At 39.2% G+C, this 13,325-nt stretch overlaps 1 protein-coding gene across 3 annotated transcripts in view; it reads right to left on the bottom strand.

The window, feature by feature from the left end:
• LOC141259321 (probable cation-transporting ATPase 13A4) overlaps window positions 1–13,325 on the bottom strand; it is a 308,876-nt gene that overhangs the window by 107,301 nt on the left and 188,250 nt on the right. For all 3 annotated transcript variants that reach the window (XM_073675076.1, XM_073675077.1, XM_073675078.1), the window contains 7 exons: window positions 11,252–11,324; window positions 9,827–9,958; window positions 7,784–7,954; window positions 6,710–6,867; window positions 6,028–6,216; window positions 2,568–2,629; window positions 1,327–1,477 (listed from right to left, as the gene is read on the bottom strand). In XM_073675076.1, the coding sequence (XP_073531177.1) occupies window positions 1,327–1,477; window positions 2,568–2,629; window positions 6,028–6,216; window positions 6,710–6,867; window positions 7,784–7,954; window positions 9,827–9,958; window positions 11,252–11,324 (936 nt within the window). The remainder of the gene's footprint in view (window positions 1–1,326; window positions 1,478–2,567; window positions 2,630–6,027; window positions 6,217–6,709; window positions 6,868–7,783; window positions 7,955–9,826; window positions 9,959–11,251; window positions 11,325–13,325) is intronic.

The raw sequence follows: 13,325 nt of genomic DNA, 5'->3' as shown, positions 1-13,325 counted from the left end.
AAAGGACTTTATTCTGGGTGTTTGGTGTTTTTTTAACTTTGACTATGGGGTTAGTAATGGGGGTGTCTTATAGACGCCTCTCCATTACTATCCTGGGCTTGATATCAGCTGGCATTATAAGCGGACATCAACCCCAGCCCTATTACCCCACTGCCACCGCTGCAGGGCAGTGGGAATAGCGAGGCTAAGTGCCAGAATTGGTGCTTCCTATGGATGCGCCATTTCTGGGACAGCTGACCGCTGGTGTTTCTAGCCTGGGAGGGGGCCAATATTCATGGCACCCTTCCTGGGCTATTAATATCAGCCCCCAGCTGTCTGCCTAGTCTTTGCTAGCTATTAAAATAGGGGGGACCTCATGTCATTTTTTGGGGGGGGGTCCCCATTTTAATAGCTAGTAAGGCTAGGTATTCAGCTGGGGGCTGATATTAGTAGCCTGGGAAGCTCCGTGGGTATTACCCCCTTCCCAGGCTTCAAATATCTGCCCCAGCTGTCTGCTTAACCTCCGCTAGAGACTAAAATTACGGGGAACCCCACGCCAATTTTTTTTTTTTATAAATCCTTTATTCTAACACTAAATGACAAGTACAGTAACCAACACTGTCACTGTACTTATTATATATGTGACTGACATGTTTCTATCTATCTAATCTATGTGTGATGCTATATCTTTCTGTTCTAAATTGTCAGGTACCGCTGCTGAATTGCCCGCCGGCTTTTTTAAAGAGATGGTGCATGAAAACACTATTATTTTTTAAAATAAATCCTTTACACTAAATGACAAGTACAGTAAGCAACACTGTCACTGTACTTATTATATATGTGACTGACATGTTTCTATCTATCTAATCTATGTGTGAAGTTCTATTCTTTCTGTTCTAAATTGTCGGGTACCGGTATATGCCGCTGCTGAATTGCCGACTTTTCATGTTTCACTGTGAGCACTGTTCCCATCGATTTGGGCAACCACCTCCCCAATACATTTTACATTATTGTTAGTTGTTTTCCTTCATGTAGAATTAACCTACAAGGAAAGAAAGGGTTTATTTTCATTCCGATATTTGTGTCCCATTGACTTGCATTGGTTTCCGGTATCGGAATCGGCGATATCCTATACTTTTTGGGTATCGGCCCGATCCAATCCAATCCGATATTTCCTGATATCGGAAGGTATTGCTCAACACTAGTGGCGAGCATGCTCGCTCATCACTAATCAGCACCATAAACTTAATATAAAACCATTCAGGCATCTCTGGCACCAAAATCACTGTATATCAGTGTAATAGATCGCTGTATATTTTATTTTTTCCCATTAGATGGCAGCATTACCCAGTTGGTGCCTTCAAACATTTTCAGGTCCATAGGATCTCCTTGAATTTTCCCATCCAAAATGATCAACGAGTGGCAGCATGTCATTGCTGCTAAAAGTGGGCACCAGGATAAATTATTTTCATTTGTAAATATATGAACTTGCTGAAATCTAAAGTTAAAGAAATTTGAATTAGTGGATAATATCAGCATTATCTATGGAAGTTAAGAATATGAAAAACACCTGAAAATTTGCTCTAAAAACACCTGAAAGCTTCTTTCTATCACTTTCCATTGTGAAAAAAAAACAACTGTTCATTTATTGAATGTTTTAAGTGTACTTTTCCACTTTTTTCCAGCTGGTAGGAAAAAAGAAAGTGCAGGTCACTTCTAAGAAGCAGCTCCTGATGGATTTTGCTCAAAATTAAGCACGTTAAAATCGTAAGGCTGCAAAAATACTTCAGGAAAGAAATTCTTCCAAAACACTTCAAAAAATCGTTCAAAACCAATTAAGGAGAGGAAAAAACATCTCCAATATCTCTCCAAAGGAGGAGCATTTCTTCAAATGGTTTCTACTTGAAAACTCATAGTTTTTGACTGTTTCAAAAAAAACTCTGTATGCACATACCCTTAGATCAGAAGAGTAAAAGAAATACTGGCGATAAAATAACGTATGATTTACTATGACGATGCAAGGGCAAGTTTCAACACTTTACTAGAGATGATTGAATCAATTTGAGTTAAATCAAATTTGAGTCACATTTTATGAAATTCGAAGGTCCTGGTGAATTCTAACAATTTGCAATTTGATTCTTGTAAATCTATTTGATTCATGCGAATTGCTAAAACATTGCTTGCCACCATTGTACACAGTACAGAAGATGTCAGTCTTCAGTGACTGATTCAATGACCTCAGATGAAACTGTGCAGGCTTCCCCATAATGCTTTGCAGTTATGATATCACATGCCGATCAGGAGGGACTATCATAACCTTTATAAAAGCCTAAGCAGTGAATGCATCGGCCATTTTACGGTGATTTTAGAATAGTGAGAATATATCAGAGCTCACAACTCAATAAAAATAGTAAGAAAAGGCCCAAAAACATTGGACAACTACTCCAGACAGTGTATACGTGTTATTATTTTAAAAGGGAGCAACACAAGGATTGAGAAGGGATTGTCTGTGTTTTGAGTGGAAAACCTTTTTAACTGTCAGTCTTATTTATAAGTAGATCATATACAGTTGAAAATGTAATAATCACCTGCCGTCATTTGATGGAACTACCCCCCACAAATCAAGGCCATCTTCAGTTAAAGTACCTGTCTGGATAAACAGAATCACAACGTTAAAGTGATTGCACAGCCTTATATGTATATGTTTGTGTATTCAGTCCTGGGCGAAAGTGTTGCCACCCTTGAAATTGTTCCAGAAGATTAAGAATTTCTTGCAGAAAATTATTGCAATTACACACGTTTTGTTATACACGTTTATCTCCTTTCTGTGTATTGGAACAACATAAAAACAGAGAAAAAAGGCAAATTAGACATCATTTCACACAAAACCATCAAAATGGGCCAGAAAGAAATGTTGACACCCTCAACTTAATATTAGGTTGCGCATCCTTTTCAATAAATAACTGCAAATCATCGCTTCCTATAACTATCAACAAGCTTTTTACACTGCTCAACTGGAATTTTTGACCACTCTTCTTTTGTAAACTGCTCCAGGTCTCTCATATTTGAAGGGTGCCTTCTCCCAACAGCAATTTCAGGATCTTTCCATGGGTGTTCAATGGGATTTAGATTCGGACTCATTTCTGGCCACTTCAGAACTCTCCAGTGCTTTGTTCTATTAATTTCTAGGTGCTTTTTGAAGAATGCTTGGGGTCACTGTCTTGCTGGGAGACCCATGAATTAGGGCTTAAATTCAGCTTTTTGACACTGGGCACTACATTGCGACCTAAAATCCGTTGGTATATTTCAGATTTCATGATGCCTTGCACACAGTCAGAGCACCCAGTGCCAGAGGCAGCAAAACAACCCCAAAACCTCCACGATATCTGACTGTAGGTACTGTGTTATTTTCTTTGTATTCCTCATTCCGTTTTTGGTAAACAGTAGAATGATGTGCTTTACCAGAAAACTCTATCTTGGTTTCATCTGTCCACGAGACTCTTTCCCAGAAGGATTTTGGCTTACTCACGTACATTTTGGCAAACCGCAGTCTAGCTTTTTTATGTCTTTGTGCCAGCAGTGGGGTCCCCCTGGGTATCCTGCCATAGCATTTAATTTAATTCAAATGTCGATGGATAGTTCACACCAATACTGATGCACCCTGAGCCTGCAGGACAGCTTGAATTTCTTTGAAACTTGATTGAGGTTGCTTATCCATCATCCAGACTGTCCTGCGTTTTAACTTTTCATCAATTTCTCTCTGCCATCTAGGTCCAGGGAGATTAGCTACAGTGCCATGGGTTGTAAACTTCTTGATTATGTTGCACACAGTGGACAAAGGAACATCAAGATCTTTGGAGATGGACTTGTAACCTTGAGAGTGTTAATATTGTTCAACAATTTTGGTTCTGAAGTCCTCAGACAGTTCTCTTCTCCTCTTTCTGTTCTCCATGCTTACACTCCCTGACAGAAGTTATGTCGCTTATCCATGTTATGTAAATAAAAGCTTATAACCGGACGTTAAATTCATCCATTGGTTTTATAAATTACTCTTTTGAAAGCTGAAACCCTCTCAAATTTGTTTTAGGTAAAGAAAATAAATTGGCATCAATGCTGAAATATTAATCATTTAATGAACGCAGAATGGTCAGATTTTGGCAAGACAAAAGTTTTGTCGCCTGGTCATATAATGCACCCAATCCTAGTTTACATCCTCACCAGTGCTCAGTAAATGATTGGTTAATTAGTGGGTGTGTATAAAAAGAAACCCAGCACCCCAAACCTTCACTTGAACTGCAACTTGAGCTCTGACAACCAGCCAAACATCCACCCTGCGACCAAAGCCTTCATTATCAAGAGGCTGAAGACCAGATCCACTGCAGAGGTGGCTGGCACCTTTAATGTGTCTCAGCGCCAAGTACAAAGAATTAATTAAAGATTTGAAGAGACTGGAGATGAGTTTGACAAGCCCAGGTCCGGCAGACCCCGCAAGACAACTGCTCAGGAGGAACGTTTGTTGGTTAGAAAATCCAAAGCAAGACCCTCTTCCACTGCAGCAGAGCTCCAACAGGCCTGGTCACCTCAAGTCCCTGTGTCAACTAGAACAGTTTGTAGGATTCTGTCTCGAAATGGCCTCCATGGTCGAATCAGTACCCAGAAGCCAGCACTAGGAAACTTGCAGGGGGCCGTAGGAGGGCAACAACCCAGCAGCACGACCGCTACCTCCGCCTTTGTGCAAGGAGGAACAGGAGGAGCACTGCCAGAAACCTGCAAAATGACCTCCAGCAGGCTCTTGAAGCTCATCAAGAGAATGCCAAGAGTGTGCAAAGCAGTCATCAAAGCAAAAGGTGGCTACTTTGAAGAACCTAGAATATAAGACATATTTTCAGTTGTTTCACACTATTTAGTTAAGTATATAATTCCACATGTGTTAATTCATAGTTTTGATGCCTTCAGTGTGAATGTACAATTTTCAAAGTCATGAAAATACAGAAAAATCTTTAAATGAGGTGTGTCCAAACTTTTGGTCTGTACTGTATATATACTACTTATACTCATTATTACACAAAGCTAAATTTATGGACATCTATGGATTGATTTCTTTGCCTGTGTGGATTGCATGTGTTGTTAGCTGTTGCCGATATCTGGTAAGATTTTCATGTCAATAGCACCTTTAGAAATATATTTACTTAGAAAATTGGTGACGTGTTCAAAACTAATTTCATCCATTATATATACCCACACTATACAAACAGTATATATGACAAAGCACTAAGCTGCAATGTATAAATAATACATTTAGTACATTTGACATGAGTGAATAGAATGATTTTTTTCACATTTGGAGTGCAGCAGGTTTTTTTACTTACTACTTGGAAGGAAGCTTCAAAATCGAGTCCTTGGGTTTTTACTCTCTCTCTAAGCTTTGCTTTCTTTTTTGTATATTTCTCTGAAAAGACTCTTTTATCCTTTAGTATATTAATCTAACGTAGAGAGTGTTCTGCTTTTATGTTTTGTAAGTATAACGAGTTCAGTAGCCTGATACACGTTGAGACTTGACACAATTGAATTTGCTAATGTATAACATCTGCAGTAGTTTTGCAAAAGGAAGGCTTCACAAAATTTCAGAAAAGCATTTAAAAAGGCTTAACATTTTTGCACATCAGGATTTGCGCAAAAATGTTGCGACTTTTGCTGTTTTCATGCTAGTTTCGCCCAGCTTTGCCAAAAATGAATAACTGCAGCAAAACTGGGGCATAACGGGAATGTGACACCATAGCTCATCTAAATAATGATGAGCTGGGAATTTCTTATTGCAGAAATCTTACTCCATCCTCTGACTGGAGTAAGATTTGTGGTGAGGTGCACAGAGGTACACACCATTTTCAATATTCTACTGATTCATAAGGAGGCATGCGCCTGTTAATGAATCAGAAGGGTCTGACTCCAATGTGCCCCATCATCAAGACCGGCGAGAAAATTACCAGTCTTGATTAATCTGTACCTGATTGTCTGGAATTGTTTAACACTGTAAAAGACAACTCTTACCTTATCAAAGCATACCAGGTTTATTCTCCCACACACATTGATTCTCTGAGGACTAATGCAAAATATTTTTTTCTTTTTAAGTCGTTTCTGAGCATACATGATGGCTGTTGCAACTGCGGCAGGAAGTACTGGGGGTATGGCGACAGTTACTGCAATTAATGACTTGACAATAACATCTCGAGCTGTTCCCTAAAATATAAACCATGCCACAAGAGTCATTGTTACATGATATACATGCAACTGAGAAAGACAGATTGGATAAAAAGACTAGTAATACCAGCAATCACACTTGTTTCTTCAAAGGAGCTAATTACTTTGAGAATGGCTATTGTCTTGTTAAACTGACAGAAACCTGTCAGAGGAGGTTAAAAGGACAGATGCGTGGAGAAAGCTCGGCAGTACCTGGTGTAGGTTATCTAAAGGCCACCTCAACTAATCAGCATTCAGAAAGGCCGGATGGACAAGTTATTAAACAGGTTCTGGGCATGTGAACAACTTATCCTGAGAATGTCATTATTACCAGACTGGAAATGGCAAATACCCAGCACCCCTGCCAATAAGCTGTTATGAGCTGCACTGATGTACATATATAATGATTAGTCTAAGAAAAACACATGGTAGAAATAGACCTTAATATAAAATGTTGGAAATTTACAATACAGAATATATGCTTAAAACTCACCCCTTTAACTACAAATAGCACCACAGAATATATAAATCCAATTACAGATATTGCCACGAGACACATTAAAAATCGAGATGCATCTTGATACAGCTTGAAATTCATAGGCTTGGGATACAGAATTGATCGCACCATGTCTCCTTTTGCTGTGTTGAAACCTTTAGGGAGAAAAAACAGAAATGGTAAAAAAATTAAATTCATGTTACAAAATATGATTTCCAAAAAAGAGCTGCTTGTCATAGTGTAGGAAATCTTTCTGTAGTTGGGCCCGTATGTATCAAAAATTTATGGCATACATGAATTTGAAATAAATGTGCAATATGGAACAAACCCTTTAATGATACTTCTGGTATTCATGGTGATTGTCATTTCAAAGTATTTATACTTACTCTTTGTCTTGATATACGGTATATTTGAAATATCTGATTATTAATTCAGGCTATAGTGGAGTTATCTCAATACACATTGCATGGCTCAATGATGGTTTGGCATTATGCAATTCAACTTTAAGCCATATATTATCCATATTTTATTTTATATTAGTACTAGTACCTTAAAGGGGTTGTCCAGTATTGTAGTAAAAGTCTGCATTCACTTTGTAACTGCAGCCTTTTGAATCCTTAAAACATGTACATTGCACACTGTCAGGATTCTCTGATGCTGCGGCCTAGAGTAGGTGGTCAAGTGGCCCCAAGTATGTGATTTTCATACTTCCGGTCACATTTCAACTGGAAGTGTTCGGCCTTGCTCACTTCTCTTGTATCAGACATGTCTAATTGTCACGTTACCACATCTAAGCCAATCACATACTTGCAGTCACATGACCACCCATTCTCACAGGCAACACCTGATAATCCTGACAGTGTGCGGTTTACATACTGTAAGGATTCAGAAGTCTGCAGTCACATAAAGTGACTACAGACTTTAACCGCAAGACTGGACAATCTCTTTAGCATATAATAAAATTATGTGTACATTGTATCAAAGTTTCCTAAATTTAGATGGAAGAGTTTTTTTTAAATCAATGGTGAAGGAATTTTTCTTTATTCACAAAGTGGGAGATAATATACCAACCAGTTTGCATCACAACTGCAGTTACAGGAGCAGAGCCAGATGCTGTAGTCTGGATCACTTCAGTTCCACAGAATAGCACATGCCTTTTGTAATCCTCTCCACTATGTATTTTCCAGGGGGTGCAGTTTGTCACCTGGTCAAGGGGTATCTTAGTGACCGGGATACTTTCGCCTATAGTAAGACAAATTATTTGTAATGAGTAGGGATGTATTATTAAAATTGTTCCATTGTCTAATGTGACACTGACAAATAACTACAGTATATCACTATATTATTCTGCTCATGTGTTGGAGTCCATTCAAATGGGCCGATAATCAGGAAAACAGTGTTCAAAGGAATGCTCAGTCCCGAATATTGGCCAGTCTATACCTAAATGATTTCTTGTCGGGTGTGGTTAGTTTTAAGCTAGCTAAAAAGTAACTTTAGGGAGCAGACAGACGACCATATAAAAAGGACCAAGATTGGACAGCATTGCACGGACTGGCCGGCGGGTCTCCCGACTCAAGCATGACAGTTTCATAGAAATATATGAAGCTGTCATGCATGGGTTGGGAGACCTGTCTGCCTGTCCATGCATTGCAGTCCGATCTCGGACTGATTTATATGGTTGTCTGACTACGCCTTTATCGGTAGAACATCATCCTGTGAGCTGGTAATATACTGCTAATATCATGATATTCTTATGTGCACAAAACAATATTAACGATCATTCTGTACTCATATAAGTGTAGTCATGCCATCTATACAGGACATTAAACAACCACAGATAGGAAAGTATGTAGCTGATCAGCAGTCATTTAAGTGCGGTGATCATGCAGTCTTAAATCCAGCTTTAGGTTGTGCTGAAACAAGCCATTTTTACTGTAGTTCTGAAACTTATTTTTTGGGAAAAATTCTAAGAAAGCATCAAAAACTCCGCGGACAAACACAACTTACATCTCATTTTCATTAAGGCATGACTTCAGTCTTTTTTTACGTGATTATTCAAGCAAGGGAAACAATGCTTCTTGTTGCAGGAAATAATGCTTCGTTGCATAAGCCTTTATCAATTTTTTTTCCAAAAAATTGTGTTTCTACGAGATCTATCATTAGACAACTTATATTTACACATTAGCATGATGGTTTACTTGTGGGAAGCCTTAGAAATTATGCACAATACGCATAATACAATATTACTGTAACCCTGTAGTTCTCAAAATTTTTATGTTGAGTTTTTTCCACTGGTTTCACTAGTAATGATTTACATTTCTTCTAAAGGCACGTACATTCAAGGGAATCATGGATACACACATAGAAATCATGGGACCTCATAGCCAAATGCTAAACTGCCCCACCAAAAAAAATAAAAATAAATAATAATAATAATAATATGATGCTTCTCGATGAAGTATGATGCTCCAACAATGCTGCTCCACACAGTATGATATCCGCACAGTGAATTCACCCAGTCAGTATGATGCCACGCAATGCTCCTTACATATACACACATTTTCATGTCCCCACAGTCTTACCAATACAATTTGATGGCCACAAAATGCCTACAACACAGTATAATGCCCCCACAATGCCCCTAATACAATATGATACCGCATTGTGCCTCCAACACAGTATGATAAACATACTTGCTAGCTGTACCCACTTATAGATAAGATGAACTACCTTGCATTGATATTTACATGGACGCTACAAGATGGTATTGCAGTATCCAAATATTTCCTTTCATATCCTATATAATATTAGTATTATTTTTAAGATTTTGAATTATGGACCCATGCTATGGAATAGGGATATTTAAGCTCCACCCTTAATCAGTCTTGGGAAAATCCTGGCTCATCCTAGAACAACCACTTTTGGGTGGGGCTCCTTTTCTAGCCAGTACAGCCCAAATTTGCTGGGTGTTTCCTGTATTTCCTGTATCAAAAATTCAGGATAGTCCTGTGACAGGCAAGTATGTGGAGCACATTCAAAATTATCTATATATGACCTTATCTGAACAGAGCTGCATAATACAATATGTAGATAAAGGATAGAAACACAGCTCACCTGTCAGCATGCCTTCATTCACTATGCAGGTGCCCCTCAGTAAAATGCAATCACAAGGAAGGAAAAACCTTTTTCCTGAGAGCACTAGTAGATCTCCAGGGACCAAGTGTCTGGATTCCATTTCCTCATTACCTATAAAAATTTGATTTTTATGGGATAATGTCACAAAAGTGAAAAGGTCAAGGAGAACTGTCTTGTCTCTATGAATAGAGTTGCATAGTTTAATGATAGAGACTGGTTTCAGTGGACTATAGTAGTGGACTTAATGTGAAGCAGTTTTTGGCAACTTACATGTTAGATTCAATGACAGGTACAATCATTTACACAACCATATATTAACCGTATTTTCCTATTTGTATTATTTACATACACTGTGTGCAAAATTAATAGGTGAGTATTTTAATCATATCACCATTTTATACATATTTTCTAACTTCAAGTTGTCTTAAACTTTAATGTGTATTGGATGAAGCAGATCAGGTGATGTGTATTTGTGTAATGAGTAAGGTTTTAGGCTTATTAGCCTTTTTGATTGACCAACAGCACTGTAGTTATTCAATAATAAAATTAATCGTCAAAAATACAGATTGCGTAAAAATTATGCACACAGTGTAGGCTCGCGCTCGGTCACTGTTGCACATAATACACAGAAGAAAATATGACTTGGAGACAGTCATTTAAATGATCCCTAATAACTCTGTTGCAGAGTGGTCAGAGCCCATATATATCACGCATATTATATGGTAACCTGTCTTATTTCTGCACAGGTTATCTCACCAGTTATATGTGTTTACCTTTAACAGTATAAACTATTGTTATGCCATCCTATATCGTGCCCAACACAAACAGATGTACAACTACAGAAGGCAGCAGTTTATATGTTGCAGCACTAGTTATTCTAGCATGTTTAATAATAACAAAATAGTAAATAATTGTGAAATTTCCTTTGTTTTCAAGATCTCTACAGTCAAAGTCCTGATATTAATTCTATAGAAATGTTATGAAAGGACCTGAATCAAGCCGTTCATAGGAGCAAGCCCACCAACATTAGAGATTAAGCTGTTTGTAAGAGGAATGGGCTAATACCCCTCCAAGTCAATGTTTAGAAGTAATCAACAATTACTAAAAACATTTAGCTGCATGAGGGTGGGGTCACACCGAATACTGAGAGCAAAGGTTCACATATTTTTGCCACTCACAGACGTGATCATTTTCCTCATTAAAAAGTGACAATGTCTAAGATTTTTGACTCATTTGTTGATTCAGTTCTCTTTATCTATTTTAGGACTTGTGTTAAAATCTGATGTAGGTTTAGATCACATTTATACAGAAATATGGATAATTCTGAAGGATTCCTAAACTTTCCGCTGCCACTGTTCAATCAAACTGTATTTGTGAAACCACAAGCCCCCATCCATTACTTACCAGCATCACTAGTGTGAACAGTGATCACAGCGCTGTTATTGGATTCCACCAGTCGGTTCAGTTTTACAGATTGCTACACAGGTTAAGCACATAAAGACTGTAAATAACATGCTCTCAAGAAGCACAGAGGATAAATTCATTTTATACGATTAGTAAGGCAAGCAGAGGAGTAACAGATGGATTACTAGTGCAAGCCGACATTCTAATCTAGTGTCAGAAAGAACAACAGCAAAGCTACACTGGAACACCCTTTAACCACTTCACGCTACATGACATACAATTACATCATATGTTGTGTCCCTGCCTTTGATGCAAGCTCACACACGGCTGTTAACCTGTTAACCAATCTCTGAGAACAGAATTTCACTTGCGCCAGGAGGGCGGCGCATCATTCCCAGCACCCATCTGCACGCCAGTGACTTCATCACGGGACACCGATGGGTTGCGGTGAAAGCCTAGGCTCTGCTGAATATCTTCGTGACTGTCATTACGATTCTCCTGGGAAAGCCAGTTTTTAGCTGGTGTAGCTATACATAGCAATGCTGATCCACTGCTATGTATAGTATAAATGATCCGATGATCAAAGCATCAAGTTCCCTAAGGGGACTAACAAATACTGTAAAAAGTGAGAAAAAATGTTTTGTAAATATTGAAAAAAAAAGTTCAAATCACCCCATTTTGCCACATTAAAAATAAATATTTGATATCCCTGCGTTCAGAAAAGTCTGATCTATCAAAATATAAAATAAATTATTCTGATTGGTAAATACTAGTGTTGAGCGAGCACTAAAATGCTTGGGTGCTCGAAGCTCGGGCCGAGCTCACTGTGATACTCGGGTGCTCGACCTGAGAAACAAGCCCAATGTTAGTCTATGGGAGACCAGAACATTTTTGCGGCTGAACCCCCAGCAGTCTGTAGAAAGCCTAAAAAGTGCCCAAAACGATAGTGACAGTGCTCAAAAGACATGGGGACAGAATGGGGATCGACCCAGGAAGCATTTCTGATCCCCAGGTCACTGCTGTCAACAACGTGGTCAGAGGTATTAAGCCACTTTTATGGGCTCACAATAAAACGTTCAAAAACAAAATTGAAATGGTTTTCCTGTGAAATATGTTGAGGAATTTCCTTTCCAGGGTAAAGACTTGTGTATAAGGTAAAATAAATAACCAAATACAAAAATATTCCTCCACACCTTGGGCTATGTTCACAAGTAGCATTTTTTATGCGTTTTTGCACTTTTGTATTGCTTTCAACTGTGACAAATGCATTCACCGGGAAATGTAATTTTAACATTTTACAACCTTATCTGGCCATGTGGTGGGTGACACATGCATACTGTTAAGGGGACGGTTGCAAACAACTTTATTAAATAATGGAAAGCAACCGAACCCGGGGTCCGAGATGCAGCCTGGTGGACTGCGGCCGAACACCTTCCGGGTGAGAAGGTAAAACAACCAACTTAAATAACAATCCCCTCCGTGTTACAGCACACGGGAATAGGGATTCGCACAATCTCTGTTAGCTGCACGAGAGATGTGCGATTAATAATGTATCTGTAGTCCTGATGCAGCACAGGGACTACACAGTTGGCACTAGGATGCGTATGTGACTCACGCCGGCGAATACATGCTCCCAGCCGGCGTGCTACCGGACTGAGGAGTATCTCTCCACGTGGCTTACAGGTGGTACTGGGAATAGGGTGTCTGCAGACTGCTCGGGGTGTAAGGCGACCCCTTTGTCGGAGCCAGACTGTCAGATGAAGCTACCTGCCTATTTCATCTAAGCCTGCCTATTTCCACTAAACCTGCCTGCCAGAAACTAAAGCACACGTGGAGCCCAAGAGACCAAGCGTCCACACAACACCATCACAGCTCAATGATCAGAGTGCGCCGCCATGTTTGTGGGCGGGCTTTTTAAAGATTAAGCCCTGCCTACCGTCGCACCATTGGTGACGTCACCTGCGACCAATCAGGCGGTGCCAGGTCACCGGATCAGCTGACTCCCAAACCACCAATCACGGTCCGCCAAGTCACGGGCATGCTCAGTACAGAGAATCCTGGACTTAGGCTTAGC

This window comes from Phyllobates terribilis, unplaced genomic scaffold, assembly GCF_046119375.1.
Source record: "Phyllobates terribilis strain yellow unplaced genomic scaffold, ASM4611937v1 Scaffold_3__8_contigs__length_932513732, whole genome shotgun sequence".
Lineage (NCBI taxonomy): Eukaryota > Metazoa > Chordata > Amphibia > Anura > Dendrobatidae > Phyllobates > Phyllobates terribilis.
The sequence above is the reverse complement of the archived record's forward strand: the minus strand, read 5'-3'. Positions and strand labels throughout refer to the sequence as shown.